The sequence below is a fragment of the Epinephelus fuscoguttatus genome, linkage group LG3 (assembly GCF_011397635.1).
Source record: "Epinephelus fuscoguttatus linkage group LG3, E.fuscoguttatus.final_Chr_v1".
Taxonomy (NCBI): Eukaryota; Metazoa; Chordata; class Actinopteri; order Perciformes; family Serranidae; genus Epinephelus; species Epinephelus fuscoguttatus.
The window spans coordinates 94,262-120,000 of NC_064754.1; the positions used below are offsets into that span (position 1 = coordinate 94,262).

The following is a 25,739-nucleotide window of genomic DNA, read 5'->3' on the forward strand; positions in this document are numbered from 1 at the left end:
ATTAAAATAAATAACAGAGTTGCACGGCACCACACCACACCACGCCACACCGCACCACGCTGCACCACGGGGGATATCGATCCTAAAAAAATCCATTAAGTGTTTTTGGATTGTTGATGGTCACATACATAACAACCCTTACTGACCTGACTGCCCCACCCCCGTCCCCACCCCAGCCCATGCCGGGCCACCAGCCGCCGTCAGAGGCTACTTTCTATCTGTCCTGACACACAGAGTTCTGAGCTGCCCCTTTTCTCTTTTCTCTCTACTTCCTGTCTGGCCTGCAGTGTGTGTGAGCGTCCAGCAGGCGTCAATCTTTACCTGAGCTGGACAGGTTGAACAAACTCTTTGCGGAAGCGTTTGAGTTCGGCGCTGAGCGGCTGCTCTCCTCCCTCCATCTGTTCCACCTCACTGGGCCTTGGCTCCGGAATATCGAACCTGAAGACACAAACATGACACACCTGAGATCAGCTGATCAAAGAGTGACAGCAAAGTGCTGATCAAGGAGGGAGCCCTGTGCATGTTGGGTAAAACAGCAGAAAGGTCCATAAAGACATGTCCACTGAAGACACCGAGGACACTGAGGACATGTCCAGCTGATTTCTGTCCCAACCTGTCTCTCAGACTTAGTCTCAACCTGCGTTACAGGCTCTAACTGTGGTCCAGGTTCTAACTGTGGTCCAGGCTCTAACTGTGGTCCAGGTTCTAACTGTGGTCCAGGCTCTAACTGTGGTCCAGGTTCTAACTGCGGTAGAGGTTCTAACTGTGGTCCAGGCTCTAACTGTGGTACAGGTTGTTACTGTGGTCCAGGCTCTAACTGTGGTCCAGGCTCTAACTGTGGTCCAGGCTCTAACTGTGGTCCAGGTTCTAACTGCGGTAGAGGTTCTAACTGTGGTCCAGGTTCTAACTGCGGTAGAGGTTCTAACTGCGGTCCAGGTTCTAGCAGGAACTCAGAACACAGATCATATCGTTTCCACAGCAAAAACTTAAGGGTAATTTTACGGGGCCGGGGCCGTTGGTGCGTGTCTCCTTCGCAGGAAACACCCCCGAAGGACAGAGTTCCGGAACTTTTACAGGGGCTAAACAAGTCCCTGCCTCGGAGTAGGTACTCAGAACAGCCCCGAAAAACTCCTGGGTGGGGCTTGGGGATTACTTGGTGCTGATTGGATATACTCAAGGTGGAATGTGACGTCAACAGAAAGCGACAAACTAGATGGCATTTTTAAAACTCAGCACCGGTCAAAATGGTCGCGATTACGATTACGTCACATCCAGAGCCCGGCAACTTTACAGGAACCTTCCTCCAACTCCGCCCTCTGAGTGGAGACACGGCGGTTGAGAGGGCCGAGCGAGAGGACGTTCCTGTAAAGTTCCTGCCCCCCAAATAGTACCAGGAACTTCTTCAGTGGAAACAGGCCTATAGTTCTTCTCTGCAGCAGCTTCCTGTAAAATTTTTGTCCTCACTGACACAGCTCATACAACCATATTATCCACCAGAACTCTGCTGCAGCGGCCCGTCTTATGAACATTTGTTATTTTGATCTGCTCTACTCATCCTGAGGACAGATCCCTCCTGAAGACAGATCTGTCCTCAGGGTCTCTTTCTGTTTCTACCATTTTTTTCCTGTTAAAGTTTTATGGGGAGTTTTTCCTGATCAGCTGTGAGGGTCCAAGGACAGAGGGTCCAAGGACAGAGGGTCAGAGGACAGAGGGTCTGAGGACAGAGGGTCTGAGGACAGAGAGTCTGAGGACAGAGGGTCAGAGGACAGAGGGTCTGAGGACAGAGGGTCAGAGGGTCTGAGGACAGAGGACAGAGGTTCAGAGGACAGAGGGTCAGAGGGTCTGAGGACAGAGGACAGAGGTTCAGAGGACAGAGGGTCAGAGGGTCTGAGGACAGAGGGTCAGAGGACAGAGAGTCTGAGGACAGAGGGTCAGAGGACAGAGGGTCTGAGGACAGAGGGTCTGAGGGTCTGAGGACAGAGGTTCAGAGGACAGAGGGTCAGAGGACAGAGGGACAGAGGGTCAGAGAACAGAGGGTCAGAGGGTCAGAGGACAGAGGGACAGAGGGTCAGAGGACAGAGGGTCTGAGGACAGAGGGTCTGAGGACAGAGGGTCAGAGGGTCTGAGGACAGAGGTTCAGAGGACAGAGGGTCAGAGGGTCTGAGGACAGAGGGTCCAAGGACAGAGGGACAGAGGGTCTGAGGACAGAGGGTCAGAGGGTCTGAGGACAGAGGGTCAGAGGGTCTGAGGACAGAGGTTCAGAGGACAGAGGGTCAGAGGGTCTGAGGACAGAGGGTCCAAGGACAGAGGGTCAGAGGGTCTGAGGACAGAGGGTCCAAGGCCAGAGGGACAGAGAGTCCAAGGACAGAGGGTCAGAGGACAGAGGGTCAGAGGACAGAGGTTCAGAGGACAGAGGGACAGAGGGTCTGAGGAGAGAGAGACTCATGGGTACCCAGAGGACCCATTTTCATTCAGGTACCTTGAGGTGGGAGTTCAAGACAGTACTTACATTGTACTTGAAATCCACGATGGCAGCATGTCCATTGTCTCCTCAGTGTCTGTTTGTCTTAATTATTTTTAATTGACCTTAGTGCCTTTTCTCACTCTGGAAAAAGGTTTTTTTAGTAGCTTTTGTGAATTTACTTCAAGCAATTTGAACGTTTTCGGGACTGTGTGCCTGTCCTCTGGCTGTAGCTATCTCAAGGAACCCAGGGAACTGCTGCAGTGTGGTTTGCTTTCAACCTAGATCTGTTACAGCAATACAGGGTCCCATCTTCTGCTGCACTGTGGTGTGCTTCTAGCCTGGAAATGCAGCAGCAAGTTCAGCTACATTGGCTATACTGGTTTGAGCTGTGTGCTGATACCATCTACACCATACTGAAGCCTGTGCTGTTTGTTGAAGCCATCCACACCACACTGAGGCCTGCACTGTCTGCTGGAGCAGAGGCCATCCACATTACAGTGGGGCCTGCACTGTCTGCTGGAGCAGAGGCCATCCACATCACAGTGAGGCCTGCACTGTCTGCTGGAGCAGAGGCCATCCACATTACAGTGAGGCCTGCACTGTCTGCTGGAGCAGAGGCCATCCACATTACACTGAGGCCTGCACTGTCTGCTGGAGCAGAGACCATCCACACCACACTGAGGCCTGCACTGTCTGCTGGAGCAGAGGCCATCCACATTACAGTGAGGCCTGCTCTGTCTGCTGGAGCAGAGACCATCCACACCACACTGAGGCCTGCACTGTCTGCTGGAGCAGAGGCCATCCACACCACACTGAGGCCTGCACTGTCTGCTGGAGCAGAGGCCATCCACATTACAGTGAGGCCTGCTCTGTCTGCTGGAGCAGAGACCATCCACACCACACTGAGGCCTGCACTGTCTGCAGGAGCAGAGGCCATCCACACCACACTGAGGCCTGCACTGTCTGCTGGAGCAGAGGCCATCCACACCACACTGAGGCCTGCACTGTCTGCTGGAGCAGAGGCCATCCACATTACAGTGAGGCCTGCTCTGTCTGCTGGAGCAGAAGCCATCCACACCACACTGAGGCCTGCACTGTCTGCTGGAGCAGAGGCCATCCACATTACAGTGAGGCCTGCACTGTCTGCTGGAGCAGAGGCCATCCACATCACAGTGAGGCCTGCACTGTCTGCTGGAGCAGAGGCCATCCACATTACAGTGGGGCCTGCACTTTCTGTTGGAGCAGAGGCCATCCACTTCACAGTGAGGCCTGCACTGTCTGCTGGAGCAGAGGCCATCCACATTACAGTGGGGCCTGCACTGTCTGCTGGAGCAGAGACCACCCACTTCACAGTGAGGCCTGCACTGTCTGCTGGAGCAGAGGCCATCCACATTACAGTGGGGCCTGCACTGTCTGCTGGAGCAGAGGCCATCCACATTACAGTGGGGCCTGCACTGTCTGTTGGAGCAGAGACCATCCACATTACAGTGAGGCCTGCACTGTCTGCTGGAGCAGAGGCCATCCACATTACAGTGGGGCCTGCACTGTCTGCTGGAGCAGAGGCCATCCACATTACAGTGGGGCCTGCACTGTCTGCTGGAGCAGAGACCATCCACATCACAGTGGGGCCTGCACTGTCTGCTGGAGCAGAGACCATCCACATTACAGTGGGGCCTGCACTGTCTGCTGGAGCAGAGGCCATCCACATTACAGTGGGGCCTGCACTGTCTGCTGGAGCAGAGGCCATCCACATCACAGTGAGGCCTGCACTGTCTGCTGGAGCAGAGACCATCCACATTACAGTGGGGCCTGCACTGTCTGTTGGAGCAGAGACCATCCACATTACAGTGAGGCCTGCTCTGTCTGCTGGAGCAGAAGCCATCCACACCACACTGAGGCCTGCACTGTCTGCTGGAGCAGAGGCCATCCACATTACAGTGAGGCCTGCACTGTCTGCTGGAGCAGAGGCCATCCACTTCACAGTGAGGCCTGCACTGTCTGCTGGAGCAGAGGCCATCCACATTACAGTGGGGCCTGCACTTTCTGTTGGAGCAGAGACCATCCACATCACAGTGGGGCCTGCACTGTCTGCTGGAGCAGAGGCCATCCACATTACAGTGGGGCCTGCACTTTCTGTTGGAGCAGAGGCCATCCACTTCACAGTGAGGCCTGCACTGTCTGTTGGAGCAGAGACCATCCACATTACAGTGGGGCCTGCACTGTCTGTTGGAGCAGAGACCATCCACTTCACAGTGAGGCCTGCACTGTCTGTTGGAGCAGAGGCCATCCACATTACAGTGGGGCCTGCACTTTCTGTTGGAGCAGAGGCCATCCACTTCACAGTGAGGCCTGCACTGTCTGTTGGAGCAGAGACCATCCACATTACAGTGGGGCCTGCACTGTCTGTTGGAGCAGAGACCATCCACATTACAGTGGGGCCTGCACTGTCTGCTGGAGCAGAGGCCATCCACATTACAGTGGGGCCTGCACTTTCTGTTGGAGCAGAGGCCATCCACTTCACAGTGAGGCCTGCACTGTCTGTTGGAGCAGAGACCATCCACATTACAGTGGGGCCTGCACTGTCTGTTGGAGCAGAGACCATCCACATTACAGTGGGGCCTGCACTTTCTGTTGGAGCAGAGGCCATCCACATTACAGTGGGGCCTGCACTTTCTGTTGGAGCAGAGGCCATCCACTTCACAGTGAGGCCTGCACTGTCTGTTGGAGCAGAGACCATCCACATTACAGTGGGGCCTGCACTGTCTGTTGGAGCAGAGACCATCCACATTACAGTGGGGCCTGCACTGTCTGTTGGAGCAGAGACCATCCACATTACAGTGGGGCCTGCACTTTCTGTTGGAGCAGAGGCCATCCACATTACAGTGGGGCCTGCACTTTCTGTTGGAGCAGAGACCATCCACATTACAGTGGGGCCTGCACTGTCTGCTGGAGCAGAGGCCATCCACATTACAGTGGGGCCTGCACTGTCTGTTGGAGCAGAGACCATCCACATTACAGTGGGGCCTGCACTGTCTGCTGGAGCAGAGACCACCCACTTCACAGTGAGGCCTGCACTGTCTGCTGGAGCAGAGGCCATCCACATTACAGTGGGGCCTGCACTGTCTGCTGGAGCAGAGGCCATCCACATTACAGTGGGGCCTGCACTGTCTGCTGGAGCAGAGACCATCCACATTACAGTGGGGCCTGCACTGTCTGCTGGAGCAGAGGCCATCCACATTACAGTGGGGCCTGCACTGTCTGCTGGAGCAGAGACCATCCACATTACAGTGGGGCCTGCACTGTCTGTTGGAGCAGAGACCACCCACTTCACAGTGGGGCCTGCACTGTCTGCTGGAGCAGAGGCCATCCACACCACACTGAGGCCTGCACTGTCTGCTGGAGCAGAGGCCATCCACATTACACTGAGGCCTGCACTGTCTGCTGGAGCAGAGGCCATCCACACCACACTGAGGCCTGCACTGTCTGCTGGAGCAGAGGCCATCCACACCACACTGAGGCCTGCACTGTCTGCTGGAGCAGAGACCATCCACACCACACTGAGGCCTGCACTGTCTGCAGGAGCAGAGGCCATCCACACCACACTGAGGCCTGCACTGTCTGCTGGAGCAGAGGCCATCCACATTACAGTGAGGCCTGCTCTGTCTGCTGGAGCAGAAGCCATCCACACCACACTGAGGCCTGCACTGTCTGCTGGAGCAGAGGCCATCCACATTACAGTGAGGCCTGCACTGTCTGCTGGAGCAGAAGCCATCCACACCACACTGAGGCCTGCACTGTCTGTTGGAGCAGAGACCATCCACATTACAGTGGGGCCTGCACTGTCTGCTGGAGCAGAGGCCATCCACTTCACAGTGAGGCCTGCACTGTCTGTTGGAGCAGAGACCATCCACATTACAGTGGGGCCTGCACTGTCTGCTGGAGCAGAGGCCATCCACATTACAGTGGGGCCTGCACTGTCTGCTGGAGCAGAGGCCATCCACATTACAGTGAGGCCTGCACTGTCTGCTGGAGCAGAGGCCATCCACATTACAGTGGGGCCTGCACTGTCTGCTGGAGCAGAGGCCATCCACTTCACAGTGAGGCCTGCACTGTCTGCTGGAGCAGAGACCATCCACATTACAGTGGGGCCTGCACTGTCTGCTGGAGCAGAGGCCATCCACTTCACAGTGAGGCCTGCACTGTCTGCTGGAGCAGAGACCATCCACATTACAGTGGGGCCTGCACTGTCTGCTGGAGCAGAGGCCATCCACATTACAGTGGGGCCTGCACTGTCTGCTGGAGCAGAAGCCATCCACATTACAGTGAGGCCTGCACTGTCTGCTGGAGCAGAAGCCATCCACACCACACTGAGGCCTGCACTGTCTGCTGGAGCAGAGACCATCCACTTCACAGTGAGGCCTGCACTGTCTGCTGGAGCAGAGGCCATCCACATTACAGTGGGGCCTGCACTGTCTGCTGGAGCAGAGACCATCCACATTACAGTGGGGCCTGCACTGTCTGCTGGAGCAGAGGCCATCCACATTACAGTGGGGCCTGCACTTTCTGTTGGAGCAGAGACCATCCACATTACAGTGGGGCCTGCACTGTCTGCTGGAGCAGAGGCCATCCACATTACAGTGGGGCCTGCACTGTCTGCTGGAGCAGAGACCATCCACATTACAGTGGGGCCTGCACTGTCTGCTGGAGCAGAGGCCATCCACTTCACAGTGAGGCCTGCACTGTCTGCTGGAGCAGAGGCCATCCACATTACAGTGGGGCCTGCACTGTCTGCTGGAGCAGAGACCATCCACATTACAGTGGGGCCTGCACTGTCTGCTGGAGCAGAGGCCATCCACTTAACAGTGGGGCCTGCACTGTCTGCTGGAGCAGAGACCATCCACATTACAGTGGGGCCTGCACTGTCTGCTGGAGCAGAGACCATCCACATCACAGTGGGGCCTGCACTGTCTGCTGGAGCAGAGGCCATCCACATTACAGTGGGGCCTGCACTGTCTGCTGGAGCAGAGGCCATCCACATTACAGTGGGGCCTGCACTGTCTGCTGGAGCAGAGGCCATCCACATTACAGTGGGGCCTGCACTGTCTGCTGGAGCAGAGGCCATCCACTTCACAGTGAGGCCTGCACTGTCTGCTGGAGCAGAGACCATCCACATTACAGTGGGGCCTGCACTGTCTGCTGGAGCAGAGACCATCCACATTACAGTGGGGCCTGCACTGTCTGCTGGAGCAGAGGCCATCCACATTACAGTGGGGCCTGCACTGTCTGTTGGAGCAGAGACCATCCACATTACAGTGGGGCCTGCACTGTCTGCTGGAGCAGAGACCATCCACATTACAGTGAGGCCTGCACTGTCTGCTGGAGCAGAGACCATCCACATTACAGTGGGGCCTGCACTGTCTGCTGGAGCAGAGACCATCCACATTACAGTGGGGCCTGCACTGTCTGCTGGAGCAGAGACCATCCACATTACAGTGGGGCCTGCACTGTCTGCTGGAGCAGAGACCATCCACACCACACTGAGGCCTGCACTGTCTGCTGGAGCAGAGACCATCCACATTACAGTGGGGCCTGCACTGTCTGCTGGAGCAGAGGCCATCCACATTACAGTGGGGCCTGCACTGTCTGCTGGAGCAGAGACCATCCACATTACAGTGGGGCCTGCACTGTCTGCTGGAGCAGAGGCCATCCACATTACAGTGGGGCCTGCACTGTCTGCTGGAGCAGAGACCATCCACATTACAGTGAGGCCTGCACTGTCTGCTGGAGCAGAGGCCATCCACTTCACAGTGAGGCCTGCACTGTCTGCTGGAGCAGAGGCCATCCACTTCACAGTGAGGCCTGCACTGTCTGCTGGAGCAGAGACCATCCACTTCACAGTGAGGCCTGCACTGTCTGCTGGAGCACTCTCACTACTACTACTCTACTCTCTCTACATTAATAAGTGTTGAGAGTTGTGGAGTTATGGCATTTCTACTGACTTCACTTTGTTTATCGACTGTGTGGGACTTGGGGGCAAGTGATCGTTCCTGGGTGAGTACATCTGACAATGTGTTCAACCTGCTGGTCATTTCTCACGGATGCACTTGCACTACAGCTGCTGTGCAACCTGTACAACTACCACTCCATCTGGCACAGGACATGAACTTATCATCTGATCTGCGCAGAGACTTACCCCGACTTCAAAGCTTTTTAGCTCTGCATAATCACCTCACGTTCAGTGAGAAATCCTGCTTGGCTTCAGCATGTAATGTTACTAAGCAGAGATTGTTGATTGTCTTATTATTACTTTTATCTGGTAACGTGCAACCTAACCCTGGCCCTGAGCTGCAGTGTATCCAGACACCATCTGATTTTATATCCTTGTCTAGTCTTAAAATTGTTCATCTTAATGTGCGCAGCTTGTTAACTAAGATGGACATGGTCAGGATTTGGGTTAAATCAACAGATGCAGATATTGTTATTATTTCGGAAACTTGGCTGTCCAAATCTATTGCTAATGAAGATATTAACGTGGTTGGATACAATGTTTATCGAACAGACAGGCCAAAGAAAGGTGGCGGTGTTGCCATCTATATCAAATCAAAATTTGATGCTTGCATAGTTCTGTCTGAATCCATCTGCAAACAACTGGAATTTTTGGCACTGAATGTGGAAATCATTAAAGGCCTTTGTATAACTGTTGTTGGGTGCTACAGACCTCCATCAGCCTCCAAGGAAGCGTTACAATCTTTGAAGCATCTTTTGTCAAGACTGAATTATAGTGAACTTGTTTTAGGTGGTGATTTGAATTGGGATTGGCTTAAGCCAGTTTCTGATGATTTTAAATCTTTGTGTGACTCTAATAATTTTACCCAGTTGGTCAATTCACCCACTCGGCCAAACCTCAAAAGCCCTGAGAAGTCCACCTTGATTGATTTAATTTTGACAAATGTTCCTCATAAATTCTCTTCTCTGGGTGTGTTCTGCAATGACTTAAGCGATCACTGTGCTGTTGCTGCTATTAGAAACATTAAGATGCCCAAATCAAAGTCTCGTATTATTTATAAGAGGAACCTTAAACTTTTTAATGAGCAAGCCTATCATCACGATTTGTCTAATTTTGATTGGAAAAAAATAGGTTTGATCCCCTGATGAAGAGTTAGCTTGGACATTCTTTAGGGATGGTTTTATGCAAATTGTGAATAAACATGCCCCTATTAGGAGATTTAGGGTAAAGGGGCGAGAAAACCCCTGGTTCTCTCCAGTGCTGGCAGAAAATATTTATGAGCATAACCTGGCTTGGGCCAAGGCAAGGAAAACAGGTTCTCCTAATGATTGGCTTGTTTTCAGACAATTGAGAAACAAATGCTCTTCTTTTATCAAGAAAGCCAAATCTGAATATTATTTGTCTGTCACCACTGAGAACCTAAATGATCCACGGAAATTTTGGAAAGTTATTAATTCTCTTTCTGTGAGTAAAAGCAGTCAAGCTCTACCTACATATGTTTTAAAGGATTCTGTCCCTGTCTATGACAAAATGGAGGTATTGAATTGTTTTAACAAGCATTTTATATCTCCGGTTCTCTATTTGATTCTGTGGGACAATGTATAGTGGTCAGCCTTTCAACTTTGTACCCTTCTCTGTTCAAGAAGTTCATAAAGCCCTTAAAGATTTAGATCCCAGAAAATCCTCTGGACCTGATTTAATCGATCCTTACTTTTTGAACCTGGCAGCTGATTTTGTGGCAGAGCCTCTTGCACTCCTTTTTAATCTTACAGTGGAGAAGAATGAGATTCCCTCTGGATGGAAATCTGCTTTTGTTCTCCCTTTATTAAAAGGGGGTGACCCAGCAATTTTAACTAATTATAGACCAATATCTAATTTATCAGTGCTGGCCAAAGTTCTTGAAGCTCTTGTGAATGAGCAAGTTAAGATGTTTTTACATTCTAACACCATTTTATCGAAATATCAATCAGGCTTCAGGAAAAAGCATAGTACCATTACAGCTGCAATGAAGGTGGTAAATGACATTTCTGTTGCACTTGACAAGAAACAACATTGTGCATCTCTTTTTATTGATTTGTCAAAAGCGTTTGACACAGTTGACCACAATATTTTAAAACTCAGACTCTTGCAATCAGGACTCTCAGAGCAAGCAGTTACTTGGTTCACCAACTATCTCAGTAATAGAACTCAGTGCATTAAATATGATGGCCTGTGTTCTGATATTCTTACTGTCCACAAGGGGGTGCCGCAGGGATCTGTATTAGGTCCCCTTTTATTCATTATTTATATCAATGATTTGGGTATAAATGTGACAAATGCTAATTTGCATTTCTATGCTGATGACACAATTATTTACTGCTGTGGATCAGCTCTTGTTCAGGCCATTGAATCCCTGCAGAAAGCCTTTGTTGCTGTCCAGCATTCATTACTTCAGCTGAAACTTGTTCTCAATGCAGACAAGACTAAGCTTATGCTGTTCTCTAATTCTAGGAAGAGGCCACAAATTATCCCCTCAGTGACCACTCTTGAGGGAAATGAAATAGAGGTGGTTCACGAGTATAAATACCTGGATGTTTTGATTGATGCCTCCCTCACTTTCAAGCCGCATATAGAGAAACTTGTGAAGGAGCTGAGGATAAAACTGGGTTTTTACTTTCGAAATAAGCTATGTTTTTCTTTTAATGCAAAAAAGCGACTTGTTGCTGCTACCTTTTTACCAGTGTTGGATTATGGAGATCGTTTATATATGAATGCGTCTGCTAAATGTCTTCATATGGTTGACACTGTCTATCACGCTTCTCTGAGGTTCATTACTAATTGTAAACCATTGACACACCACTGTGAGTTATACTCTCGGGTTGGATGGGCTGCTCTGGCCACCCGAAGGCTCAGTCATTGGTATACTTTTATATATAAGGCATTACTTGGTCTACTGCCTTCCTACATTTGTTCCTTAACTGCACAGAGAAGTGCTGGTCCTTACTCCTTTCGTTCGCAAGACTACTTGTTGCTTTCTGTTCCATATGCCCGTACTGAATTGGGTAAAAAGGCTTTTGTCTACTCTGCACCTTCAGCATGGAATATGTTGCAAAATGACTGGAAACTAACAGGGTTAATTTCTTTGAGCGCCTTTAAATCCAAACTAAGAATACTTGAGGCCGACTCCACTACATGTACTTGTTTTTCATAATCTGCTTGTAAATTCAATACTATTTGTTTGTGTTTTATCTGTGTAATTTGTAACTGTGTTTCATACTTGCTGCTGCCTATCTTGGCCAGGTCTCCCTTGAAAAAGAGGTTGTTAATCTCAATGGGATCTTCCTGGTTAAATAAAGGTTAATAATAAGGACAGAGGGTCCAAGGACAGAGGGTCAGAGGGTTTGAGGACAGAGGGTCTGAGGACAGAGGGTCAGAGGACAGAGGGTCAGAGGGTTTGAGGACAGAGGGTCAGAGGACAGAGGGTCAGAGGACAGAGGGTCTGAGGACAGAAGGTCAGAGGACAGAGGGTCAGATGACAGAGGGTCAGATGACAGAGGGTCTGAGGACAGAGGGTTAGAGGACAGAGGGTCTGAGGACAGAGGGTCAGATGACAGAGGGTCAGAGGGTTAGAGGACAGAGGGTTAGAGGACAGAAGGTCTGAGGACAGAGGGTCAGATGACAGAAGGTCTGAGGACAGAGGGTCAGAGGACAGAGGGTCAGAGGACAGAGGGTCAAAGGACAGAAGGTCTGAGGACAGAGGGTCAGAGGACAGAGGGTCAGAGGACAGAGGGTCAAAGGACAGAAGGTCTGAGGACAGAGGGTCAGAGGACAGAGGGTCAGAGGACAGAGGGTCTGAGGACAGAGGGTCTGAGGACAGAGGGTCAGATGACAGAGGGTCTGAGGACAGAGGGTCAGAGGACAGAGGGTCAGAGGACAGAGGGTCAGAGGACAGAAGGTCTGAGGACAGAGGGTCAGATGACAGAGGGTCAGAGGACAGAGGGTCTGCTGTGAAAGCCTCTGAGGCTGACTGTAATTTGTAATGTTGGACTTTATAAATAAAGCTGGGGACAGAGTGAAGGTTGGACGTGTCTCACCTGTCCATGAGCAGGTCCAGCAGCTCCTGAGGTTTACAGAACGATCTGTAAGTCGTCAGAAATGTTCGCACAAAGTTTGGATCTGAGGGAGGAAACACACCATTGACATGTCATTAATAAACGTCTCATTAGCCCTCTGTCCGTCCTCTAAAGACATCTGCTCTCATTAACCTGTCTCATGGCTTTTCTACCCATCATGCAGCAGTGCTCAGTCTGACTCAGCCTCAGCAGGGCTCTGATTGGTCACATGGTCCGGCCTCACTGCCAGGGGCTCAGAATATTACCACGAATCTCCGGCACCTGGACCTCTTTTTTTTTTTTTTTAAAAATAAGAGTTCATAAAGATATTTTCTTTCAAAATAAGAGCTCACTAAAGATCTTTTCTTTCAAAATAAGAGCTCATTAAAGATCTTTTCTTTCAAAATAAGAGTTAATTGAAGATCTTTTCTTTCAAAATAAGAGCTCATTAAAGATCTGCCATATGGACAGTCAATAAAAGTCTGAGGTGACGTCTCCAAATGTTTTGATTAGTCCGTCAAACAGTCCACACAGACACAAACTGAGGAGTCACAGCTGCTCGACGTTTCAGCTCAATGTCGTCTGGACTCAACAACTGATCAATAACCAATCAGAGAGACAAATCAATAATGAAAAGAACTGTTGGTTTCAGGACACTCGGACACCTGCAGGCGTGATGGCAGACTGTCGACCTGCTGCTCTGTCTTACAGAGGATGTGATGTCATGATGATATCACAGCATTGATTTAAAGCTCATCAGGATCAAACTAATGATTAATGTAGTCAATAATCAATCATCACTTAACGTCTTGCTGATCAATGAACTGATTGATCAACTACTTGTTGCTTCACTGAATCGCTGATGTTTTTAGTTGGTTTCCATCAAACACCTTCCAAACCAGCAGTAAGCCTTCAGACATGGTACCTAGACCCTCGGTGTGTTCAGACAGTCCTCTTAAATGTGGGCGGGGTTGTTGTCACTCACTGCTCCGTCCAGCACTCGCTGTATTTCCTCATCAGCGGTGACACAGATGGAAGTCTGCACCTGGTTTATCGTCCACAGAACGAGGCTGCACGCCCACATTTTCACAACAAAATAGAACAGGCTGCAGTGAGAGTCTCTCTCCATGGGATATTTCAAAATAGCAGCTTTGTGCATTTAGTCCTTCTCAGGCAAGCTCAGGGGTTTAGTGTTGCTGTAGCCCACAGGAAGTGAGGATTAGAATATATGACCTTCACATAATCCGCTCCAAATGAATCTATATTTTTAAAGTCATTACTAAAAGTGTGTGTCATATAAAAACTAAAGTGATGGTCAAAGTTGTCACAGTGAAATTTAAGGTGTGCTGATGGATTCACGTCATCAACTCATGCATTGAGTAACATTACAAGTTAACGTTCCACCTTAAAAGTTGCCGGCAGTCGGCCCAGTGAATGAAGTGATTTTTTTCTTTTTCATTTTATAGTTGTAGTTTACTGATGTATGAACAGAGATTACATAAAACCAGAGTGAGCGTCCTCTACTGACCAATCAGACTGCAGGGTTTCTAGCTCCACCTTTTAGTACCAGATCTATGTGCTAGGTACCCCAACAGAGGGGGGACCAAACATGGGGACGCTAAGGAACGCTTCTGTTGGTACCATCCACAACTGTAGTGTTTCAAACAGGACGTGGGAATGTGTCAAACTGTTGATAGATTTAAGACAGTAAAAAGATTAACAAACATAAAACTGAGATATGAACACCGCTGTGTATTTGTCAGTGTTTGTTTGGGACATTCTCGAGTGCCTCAAGCACTTGGGGTTTTCATTTAAACCTGTAACATCATCTTGTCTCACCTGCGTACATGTGGAAGGTGAGCCTCTCAATCAGTTTCAGGACCGTCCCTGCTTTGATGATGGGGATCCCGGACTTGGACTGGACGTTCTCCTCGAACACGACGTTCTCCTCGGAGTCCGGCTCGGCAAAGCGGTACACCTCGGCTCCCGGCAGCCTCATCTGCTCCTCCTTTTCCTCCTGCAGCATGGCCGAGTCCAGCATTCGCTCCAGCGTGCTGCGGTACTGCAGCGAGATCAATGCCGCCATCCAGCCGTTCTTCTCTTCAGCAGACTTGGCGGCGAACACCACGCTGTTCCCGTCCTTCAGGATGATCTCAAAGGCGTGCCGGTACTCGCCCTCCTTGTCATCCTTATCGTTGATCTGGACTTTGCGCATGAAGAACTTCTCTTTCAGTCGGTACTCTGCGGTGGAGCTGGCACCGGGCAGCCGCGGCGGGCCGTGGTTGGACTTGCAGCAGATCATCAGGCCATCGAACAGGAATATGTGGCGCTCGTGTTTGGCGCCCACACGGGTCAGTGTTCCCTCCATGATGAACTCATTGCAGCACTGGCCGATGTCCTTCCCCTCCCAGCCATCGATGTTCTTCTGGATCTCGTTCATCTTCTTGATGGCCAGATGTTTCCCCTTCATCTGCTGGCTGTAGAAACGACACGCCGACTCACTGCCACCACAGAAGAAGACAAAGAGAAGAAGTCAGAGTTAACGAGGAAACTGATTAGAGCTGATCAGAGGTCAGTAAAGACGGAGGTGTTGGTACTACGATCCGAGCTCTGTCACTTTAAATTACAGAAACAGTTCACCACCAGCTGTTCCCCAAAATTCTGCAACCTGACGTCCTAAATAACAACAGGCTAACACATCTGCTAACAACTGCTAACACCTGCTAACACATCCTTACACCTACTAACACATGTTAACACCCTAAGAACTGCAAACACCAGCTTAGACATGCGGACACTTGCTAACACCTGCTTACACATGCAAACACCTGCTTACACCTGTTAACATCTGCTATCACCTGCTAACACATGCAAACACCTGCTTACACCTGCTAACATCTGCTATCACCTGCTAACACATCCTAACACCTGCTTACACCTGCTAACATCTGCTAACACATGCAAACACCTGCTTACACCTGCTAACATCTGCTATCACCTGCTAACACATGCAAACACCTGCTTACACCTGTTAACATCTGCTATCACCTGCTAACACATGCAAACACCTGCTTACACCTGCTAACATCTGCTATCACCTGCTAACACATGCAAACACCTGCTTACACCTGCTAACATCTGCTATCACCTGCTAACACATCCTAACACCTGCTTACACCTGCTAACATCTGCTAACACATGCAAACACCTGCTTACACCTGCTAACATCTGCTAACACATGCAAACACATGCAAACACCTGCTTACACCTGCTATCACCTGCTAACACTTGCTAACACATGCTAACTCCCGCTAACACTTGCGAACACATGCAAACAGTCGCTCTGACAGGTGAGTCTGATTAAACAGCATCATAACTACAGGGACGGTCACAGTAAAATGTGACGTTGGATCACATGACACAGTGACACAAATGAATCAGAATCAGAATCTTTATTGTCATTGTACAAGTACAACAAAATTGCTTGCAATCGCATTTAGTGCAAAAGCGTGTTGTTAACATGCTGACTGTCAGCTCAGTGTTCACTTCACACCTGGGCCCTCTTTCAGAGAGCACGATCAGTGAAAACTCTGAGTTTGCTCAGCCTTAGATGAGGGAAACTGACTTTTCCGTTTCACAAAGCCAGCTCAGTGTAACCCTGAGTCAGTTACTATGGCAACATACTCTGTGAAGCTAACCTGCTGAGTCACAGGTTTGCTTCATGTCAGCCTGAGGCTGAGCGTGTAGCAGGAAGTAGAAACATGGCGTGTCCTTTAGTGAATGAAGTGGTGGAGGTTGAGGCCCAGTGTATTCAGAGGCTGTTGTGTAAGGAGAAGGTGATTAGAGCCTGTTTGGATGTCTCCCTGGAGGAGTGTCTATATGAAAGATACTGTTTGACCTCACACTCTGTCATTTATCTAACAATCTGTTCCACCCACATATATCACATATTACACATCCTGGATTTACATTATCATCACAGCACATTTTATGCATTGTCCTTTGATTCTTTTCTTTATAACATCAGAGACACTGAACACATCAGAGAGACAGCGGTTTGTCGGCCCGTAAGAAAAGTGTCTCTGGCTCTGAAAAGACTTTGGACCCTTGTTGTGGTTTTCCCTGGACATAAATCACAATCCATTATTAAAGTAATTACCACGGAGCATCGGTGGCTCAGTGGATGGAGCGGACGCCCCGTGATCAGACGCAGCGGCTGTGGGTTCAAACCCAGCCTGCTGTCCTGTGCTACATGTCGTTCCCTCTCTCCCCATAACGTTATGCTGTCCTGACATTAAAGGCAACAAAAGCCCAAAAAATAATGTTTAAAAAAAGAACTGCAGGTTTGTCAGTGTTGATGAGAAATGAATCTACGTGGATACATGATGCAGTGATTCATGAATACTTTTCATATATTCAGAGACTCCGCGGTGTAACTGGCTCACTGATGGGACTCAACATCCCATAATAGCTCCATGTGAGAATAAAGGAGATTACATGAAGTCATTTCACAGCAGTTAATATACTCAGAGCTGTTTGAGCTAATTCTGATCAGCTGTTCTGTTTCTCAGCTCAGGCTCAGTCAACCCGGAGATCGGGATTAGGCTCAGAGTTTGTTGACCGTGCTTTCTGAAACAGGGCCCAGAAGACGTCACTAATGTTGTTTGTATTTGGCAGTACATCCAACCGACCGCACGACCACATCAGTGGGTTCTGATGATGAACTGCTGACCCTGATGAGGATGATGAGCACGCATCATCCTGTTCAGGTGTCTGCTGTCAGACTGTCTTACAGGTGGAGATGCTGGACGTGGACGTCCTGAGCTGGTCTGAGGTCGGTTGGATGTACTGCCAAATTCACAGTCAAACACATATTAGAAACGTATTGAGGGATAATATCTGCATGTTGGCGGTATCGGCCAACACGCCGACATGACAAACCTCTGCTTTTAATATGGAGTCAGAGGTGGACAGTGTTTAACATGCGTGTGTCTGAGATCTGTAAGTGACCACTGAGAGAACACGGGTCTAGGATTGGGATCCGGATCTGGTTCTTTTTTGGAACCGGGTCCAAAGTTCCGCTTCCGGAACTGGTTCTATCACATTTGGAGTAACGGTTCCTGCAAACGGTTCCTAGATGGTAAAAAAAAAAAAAAAAGAAAAACGTCACGTGCATTTCCATTAGAGTGCGGCACGGGCCACATATTTCTGTCCGAACCCGACCGAGCCCGACATTATTTAATTTCTAAAGCACTGAGTTTGTGTCACACAGTTGTCATGGTTACAGGCTATTTAACAGGCCGGGCGTGCGCCGTGGGTGCTCAGCGGAGAGGGAGACCTCCATGTTTGAGACAGGAGCGGGCGGCGGGAGGTCCGATGCTTCCAGCGAGGGGAGCGGTGTGTGTTGTGTTCAGGTGTAAATAACAGTGCCCAAGCATGAATGCATATAAGTATTTTTTATTACATTGTTGTGGTTAATTTTAATAGTGTTACTGTAGAAATCAGAGAATCACTTTTTGTTGTTATATATTCTCAGGGAGATGATACAAGCTCTAAATCTGAAATACACACCACACACAAATGTGTATTTTCATCTAATTGTACTGTGCAACAGTTAGAATAAAGTTTTTGTATTTGTGTAATTGCATTTGTGTTTATTATATACTTGTTTAAGTATAGCAAGTATAATGAATATAATGTAGGAATCGGTAAGAGGAATCGGAATCGTTAAAATCCTAATGAGTCCCCACCCTACACGGGTCATTTTGTTCTATGTATATAACAAACACTGACAATATACACACACATATATACACATTTTTATATATATATATATATATATATATATATATATATATATACAGTACAGGCCAAAAGTTTGGACACACCTTCTCATTCAGTGCGTTTTCTTTATTTCCATGACTATTTACATTGTAGATTCTCACTGAAGGCATCAAAACTATGAATGAACACATGTGGAGTTATGTACTTAACAAAAAAAGGTGAAATAACTGAAAACATGTTTTATATTCTAGTTTCTTCAAAATAGCCACCCTTTGCTCTGATTACTGCTTTGCACACTCTTGGCATTCTCTCCATGAGCTTCAAGAGGTAGTCACCTGAAATGGTTTCCACTTCACAGGTGTGCCTTATCAGGGTTAATTAGTGGAATTTCTTGCTTTATCAATGGGGTTGGGACCATCAGTTGTGTTGTGCAGAAGTCAGGTTAATACACAGCCGACAGCCCTATTGGACAACTGTTAAAATTCATATTATGGCAAGAACCAATCAGCTAACTAAAGAAAAACGAGTGGCCATCATTACTTTAAGAAATGAAGGTCAGTCAGTCCGGAAAATTGCAAAAACTTTAAATGCGTCCCCAAGTGGAGTCGCCAACCATCAAGCGCTACAACATGAAACTGGCACACATGAGGACCGACCAGGAAAGGAAGACCAAGAGTCACCTCTGCTTCTGAGGATAAGTTCATCCGAGTCACCAGCCTCAGAAATCGCAAGTTAACAGCAGCTCAGATCAGAGACCAGATGAATGCCACACAGAGTTCTAGCAGCAGACCCATCTCTAGAACAACTGTTAAGAGGAGACTGCGCCAATCAGGCCTTCATGGTCAAATAGCTGCTAGGAAACCACTGCTAAGGAGAGGCAACAAGCACAAGAGATTTGTTTGGGCCAAGAAACACAAGGAATGGACATTAGACCAGTGGAAATCTGTGCTTTGGTCTGATGAGTCCAAATTTGACATCTTTGGTTCCAACCGCCGTGTCTTTGTGAGACGCAGAAAAGGTGACGGATGGATTCCACATGCCTGGTTCCCACTGTGAAGCATGGAGGAGGAGGTGTGATGGTGTGGGGTGTTTTGCTGGTGACACTGTTGGGGATTTATTCAAAATTGAAGGCACACTGAACCAGCATGGCTACCACAGCATCCTGCAGCGACATGCCATCCCATCCGGTTTGCGTTTAGTTGGACGATCATTTATTTTTCAACAGGACAATGACCCCAAACACACCTCCAGGCTGTGTAAGGGCTATTTGACCAAGAAGGAGAGTGATGGAGTGCTGCGGCAGATGACCTGGCCTCCACAGTCACCGGACCTGAACCCAATGGAGATGGTTTGGGGTGAGCTGGACCGCAGAGTGAAGGCAAAGGGGCCAACAAGTGCTAAACACCTCTGGGAACTCCTTCAAGACTGTTGGAAAACCATTTCAGGTGACTACCTCTTGAAGCTCATGGAGAGAATGCCAAGAGTGTGCAAAGCAGTAATCAGAGCAAAGGGTGGCTATTTTGAAGAAACTAGAATATAAAACATGTTTTCAGTTATTTCACCTTTTTTTGTTAAGTATTTAACTCCACATGTGTTCATTCATAGTTTTGATGCCTTCAGTGAGAATCTACAATGTAAATAGTCATGAAAATAAAGAAAATGCATTGAATGAGAAGGTGTGTCCAAACTTTTGGCCTGTACTGTATATGTATGTATATGTTTATGTGTGTATACATATGTGTGTGTGTGTGTTCAGACTGTTTCTGCTGTTTCAGAATAAAAGCCTTCTACTCATGATGATGAAGATGGTGAAGATGATGATGATGATGATGATGAAGACCCTGACAGACGTGTTTACTGTCAAACAGTTACGTGTGATGTGTCAGAGCTTCATTAAAGACACAGTGTGTAGTAATGTCTCCCATCTAACATTGAAATCATATATTGCATTCAAACACATAGCGCACTCTCGTGCCTCACTGTTTCAAACATGTTTTGCAACTACGGTAGCTGCTGTGTACCAAAAAGCTATGATAACATTGATGAAACCATGTCATGGGATACTACATGGAGTAGTATTCTTCTTTTTTTTTCTTTTTTTTTTTCCATTTCAACTTTATTGCAAAGATACAAAGATACGGATTACAGGGAGTTTAAGGGAAGCATGAAATCAACAATAATCCATATAGCACATTTAAACAGGAAATAAATTAACGAGCCAGGGGTACATTACATTATACAAAAACATCAAAAAACTTAAAGCCATTAATTGTTCTCACAGCCTTTTTGTTCGTCGAGCTAGAGAGCCCTCTCACATACCATTCGATCTCCTTCAGGAAAACAACAAAACAGGGTTTACCACAACTGAATTTACACTTATGGATATTCATGGAGTATTCATTCAGGCTGCTACACAGACACACGCGACGTGAGTTGACAAACCCCCTCCTCACCATGCTGGCTGTGTTTACAGCGTAGGACTGTTGGGGCGGCTGTGAATCTAAAGAAACCAATCACGTCTTGTCTTTTGACAACTGACAAGTGGCTCAACCTCAGACACCTCATCCCTCTCCTCACATCACTGCGCCACTGCCAGCACCGCTACTACCCCGGCACTACTGCAGCATAATAAAAGCCATGTTTCCATCAGCCTGTTTAGATGCGCATCTAGAAGTATCGCATCTGAAAATTATGATGGAAACGCCAAAATTCAAATTCAAATCCCTTGCACAAACTAAAATACGCTCGCTTTAGCCGGGTTTTGGTTGATTCGAAAAAATGTTGATTCACAAAACGGGGGATGGAAACAGTTATGTTAGAATTAAGTCTGACGTAGCACACCTCTTTCCATGGTGATATCCACACTCTGGGTCGGGAAGGCGATAATGCAACCGCCAGAAAACGTAGAAGAAGAAGAATGCGAGGCTTGTTTTGTTTCCGGTTCTGAGGAAAACTCGCGCAAGTTCATAATTTTCACCAAAGTCCATACATTTAATGGAAACACACAGGATTTGTATTTCTTTTAATGTGCATTTCCCAATGATTCGAATCACTTTTGGATGGAAACATAGCTAAAGTCCCACTCTTTGAGCATAATGCAGGATCATGCATGTGCAACATCACGGTAGAGCGCAAAAGGAAATCAAAACGGCAACGTGAGCGGGGAATTCATACAACGAGGGTCAACATGGGGGTAGCCTTTCCCAGATGGAGAGAGCTGCTGAAGGAGAAAGGTAATGCAATCACAGATAACAGCGGCTAACAGATAGCAGCTGCGCTAACAGTGGTCAGCAGCGCCACTAACAGCGGCTAACAGCTAACAGCAGCGCAGTGATACTAGGAGAGGGATGAGGTGTGTGAGGTTGAGCCACTTGTCCCTGTTAGCTGTTAGCCATTGTAAGCTATTGTCCTTTTATGAAACTAACTAAAGAGCCTTATGTTATTTATCTTATGTCATTTCTGTCTCTACATGGTCGCACGTTTACAATTCTCCTCTGCTCTCTGTATTGCACATGGCGGAGTTTTGCCCCAATTAAAATAATCAATTCATTCGATTAAAATTGATTTTCACTGGAATGGCCCGATATCGATTCGTAAAATCCGAGATCGATCTTTTAATAGACGCTTTTTCCCCACAGATGTGTGAAGCTTTAACCCCGTTAATCTCGCCGGTCATAAACAAGCCGCAGCGCTGAGTCATGACCGACCGTAGTGTTGAGAAGCTCCGACGTTACTGGCTCTTTTATCTGTAACTGTTAGCTGTTAGCTTACTGTTTTACATTTGCGCACATTGCAATAAAACCACCTCAAGGAAAAAGTCAATACTTTATCAGTACAGCTGATCAGCAACATGTAAACATGTAGAGAATATTTCAGTCTGCTCTGTCCGCAGTCTGTCATCCACCGCCGCTGACATCATGTTATAAACGAGCACAGAGGCTTTACAGCTAACAGCTAACTGTTACTACAACTGTTATACAATAACCATAGTCACAGTGATTCAATCATAGTTGATCTCAATTAGCATTACGTTATGTCGGTTTATATTCTGTCGGCTCCGCTCAGTGTTTTCAGCTCTGTTTTGTTTTGAAACACTTAGCAACATAGCTGCTAATACGGCTATTAGCTACTCAGCTAGTATTAGCTCCTAAGTGTCTTAAACGAAAACGGAAAACCTAGTCGAGGACAGATACGGCTCAAATGTCTCGTATACGTCAAGAGTTACACATTATGACAATCTCAGTAAAACTGAAGTCCCTCACACAATAACTGACATTTGCATAGCATAACTTGCATTGGCTGTAAAGCTGTGGATGATGGTCACGGAGATGAGCCAGCAGATTTGTAGTGTTGCTACCCTTCACAGCAACTTTCTTTCTGCATGTTCTGCACACAGGATAGTTGTCCTCCACCAGCTGTCCCTCGGCATTCTTCAGAAACCCAAAGTACATCCAGACCTCAGACTCTGTGCGTTCAGTTGGAGGGGAAATGTCCTGTGTGTCGCTATCACCAACTTCTGCCATGTTTTCATTCTTTGTGTTCACACATGCTACGCATTCACGCAGCGCCTGCATCGCAAGACTTGAATGAGGCTGTTATTACATGTCCTGATAATCCACTGCGATAATGCAATTAATTTAAACATAAACGGTAATTCTCACCGTGTAAAAATTAACCGAAATTTACCGTGATATCGGTAATCGTTACATCCCTAATGCACACACAGGTGAGCACACTCCTACCAGCGGACAGAGAGCGCACGTCGATAATTATGTCGCGTCATCCACCTTAAAAGCAAACAAAAGTATCAGTGTTTTTTTAAAGGCTCCCAGAGTGGTGAAGATGGTGAAGAAGAAATGCTCCCATGTTCAGTTCAATGTACAGTTCAAATAATTGTTCACTTGTTATATTGACTGCTGTCATTAAAAGAAATGCATCAACACCCTGACCCCCCCCCCCCCCCCAAAGCTGTAACCCTAGGGCAAACACTGAGTGAGAACCTCACAGAACCTCAGAGAACCAGCTGTGTTCACAATGAAAATACACACGGACTGTTCCTTTAATTTACAGCCAGCTGAGACCAGCTCACTAATCAGTTTACAGCCTAAACCCCTCAAGTATGTTACCATTGTTTCACAACAACCTCCATCCACCTCCGTCAGACTCTATCTACCTCCGTCAGACTCTATCTACCTCCATCAGACTCCATCTACCTCCATCAGACTCTACATCTAAGAGACTCCATCAGCCTCCACCAACATCTAATCAACCTGCTGCTCAAATACAAAGAAAGAAAGAAGTCACCTACGTCCTCATATCCACCTGCCAATCATCCAACCATCTGTCCTCTCCTTCTTTGTCTCCTTCTTCGTCTCCTCCTTTACTTCCTCCTCTTCTTGTGATGCGAGTGGAATAAAGTTTAGACTTTATTAAACAGACAGCAGCAGTATTTTTCCTCTCTGGTTCTTTTCTTTCTAACAGAGAACAATAAGCAGCAGCACAGCTCCGCCCACACCCTGACAAAACTTCCCTCTAACAACACCACCCTGACCCCCTCCTCCTCCTCCTCCTGGTCTATTTCTGTCCGGAGGGAAACAGGGAGGATGGGAGGAGTCGGCCACACTGGACTCATGTGTTCACCTCTTATTGTTGAACACACTCAGTCTTTCAGTCATGTTTCAACATGTCAGAACATTGTTTCACTGACTGCAAATGTTTCCTGCCGGCGGACGACATGGATCCTCACAAAGAACCACGACCTCCTCACCCACCCAATGGGTGCTTCAACAGCACGGTTTACTCCACCACTCCTGGAGTTTGTAAAGAAGGATCAAAGTTAGCCGACCGAGAGCACATGGAGCCTGTTAGTCTGTTTGCATGTCAGCCTGTTAGCTTAGCTCAATATTAACAGGATCAGTGTCCAGTGATGTTCAAACTGATTTTTTCAATTTTGAAACTGTTTTTGTTCCCGACAGATGGAGGTGCAAAGATGTAGGCAGTGTATACAGGAGGGTGGAGCTCCGACCCCCCTTGGGCTGAACAGGTGTGTACAGGTGTGTACAGATGTCTACAGTTGTGCAGGTGTGTACAGGTGTGTACAGGTGTTTATAGATGTCTACAGTTGTGCAGGTGTGTACAGGTGTGTACAGGTGTGTACAGATGTCTACAGGTGTGCAGGTGTGTACAGGTGTTTATAGATGTCTACAGTTGTGCAGGTGTGTACAGATGTCTACAGGTGTGCAGGTGTGTACAGGTGTTTATAGATGTCTACAGGTGTGTGCAGGTGTGTGCAGGTGTTTATAGATGTCTACAGGTGTGTGCAGGTGTGTGCAGGTGTTTATAGATGTCTACAGGTGTGTACAGATGTTTATAGATGTCTACAGGTGTGTACAGATGTCTACAAGTGTGCAGGTGTGTACAGGTGTTTATAGATGTCTACAGGTGTGTGCAGGTGTGTGCAGGTGTTTATAGATGTCTACAGGTGTGTGCAGGTGTGTGCAGGTGTGTACAGATCTTAACTTTAGGCAACGAGTCTCAAGCCCCACCCATAACCACCACGGGCCACACACCAGATTTGGTTTTTACTCTTGGCCTGACCACTCCCACTCTGACTGTTGAGGAGTTAGAGATCTCGTATCACCTGTGCATTAAGTTTTCCACTATACTTCATTCAGATCCTAAACCTCAACTACCTGCCTCATACTCCCGTATAATATCCTCCTCCACAGCCAGACAGTTTACTGAGGCATATACTGTATAACCTCTTCTTCATCCCAGAACTCTGAGGCCCCTCTTTCTTCCTCCCTGCACACAGAGGAATTAATCTCCCAGTTCAACTCAACCTGTGTCAACATCCTGGACTCTGTTGCTCCACTCAAACTCAGAAAATCCAAAAGTAATAATAATAATAATAATAATTATCCCTTGCTTAACAACAACAACATACGTGCTCTGAGGCAATCATGCAGAAAGAAAATGGAAAAAGGACAAGCTGCAAATCTCCTCTGAGATCCTAAGAAACCACTTACACAAATATCAGGAAGCAGTCAAGTCGACAAGAACCAAATATTTCTCAAATTTCTGTGACATAGCCGTCTCCCTGGCCTGTTCCTCCAAACTGGACTACTTCCAACCCATCTCTCTACCCACCCTTACACACACCGTCACCAGCATGAAACCAGCAACCTGCACTCATCATTCCCACTGCTCTCCTGAAGGACGTCCTTGACATCACTGGTCCAACCATCCTCTCCATCATCAACAGCTTCATCATCACCAGTACCGTCCCAACCTGCTTCAAGCAGTTGCAGTTGTCCAGCCCCTTGTAAAGAAACCAAACACAGATCCCACACTGCCCAATAACTACAGAACTATTTCTAAACTCCCAATTCTG

The 25,739-nt window shown here is 47.7% G+C and overlaps 2 protein-coding genes across 3 annotated transcripts in view; one reads left to right on the forward strand and one right to left on the reverse strand.

Annotated features, from left to right (window-relative positions):
* LOC125885879 (son of sevenless homolog 1-like) overlaps window positions 1-25,739 on the reverse strand; it is a 73,673-nt gene that overhangs the window by 15,009 nt on the left and 32,925 nt on the right. For both annotated transcript variants that reach the window (XM_049571692.1, XM_049571693.1), the window contains 3 exons: window positions 14,402-15,063; window positions 12,545-12,626; window positions 322-438 (listed from right to left, as the gene is read on the reverse strand). In XM_049571692.1, the coding sequence (XP_049427649.1) occupies window positions 322-438; window positions 12,545-12,626; window positions 14,402-15,063 (861 nt within the window). The remainder of the gene's footprint in view (window positions 1-321; window positions 439-12,544; window positions 12,627-14,401; window positions 15,064-25,739) is intronic.
* On the forward strand, window positions 8,457-12,164 carry LOC125885885 (uncharacterized). The gene is made up of 2 exons (XM_049571701.1): window positions 8,457-11,917; window positions 12,136-12,164. Exon 1 carries the CDS (start codon window positions 8,624-8,626, stop codon window positions 9,614-9,616), a length of 993 nt encoding a protein of 330 aa, XP_049427658.1. The 5' UTR covers window positions 8,457-8,623; the 3' UTR covers window positions 9,617-11,917; window positions 12,136-12,164.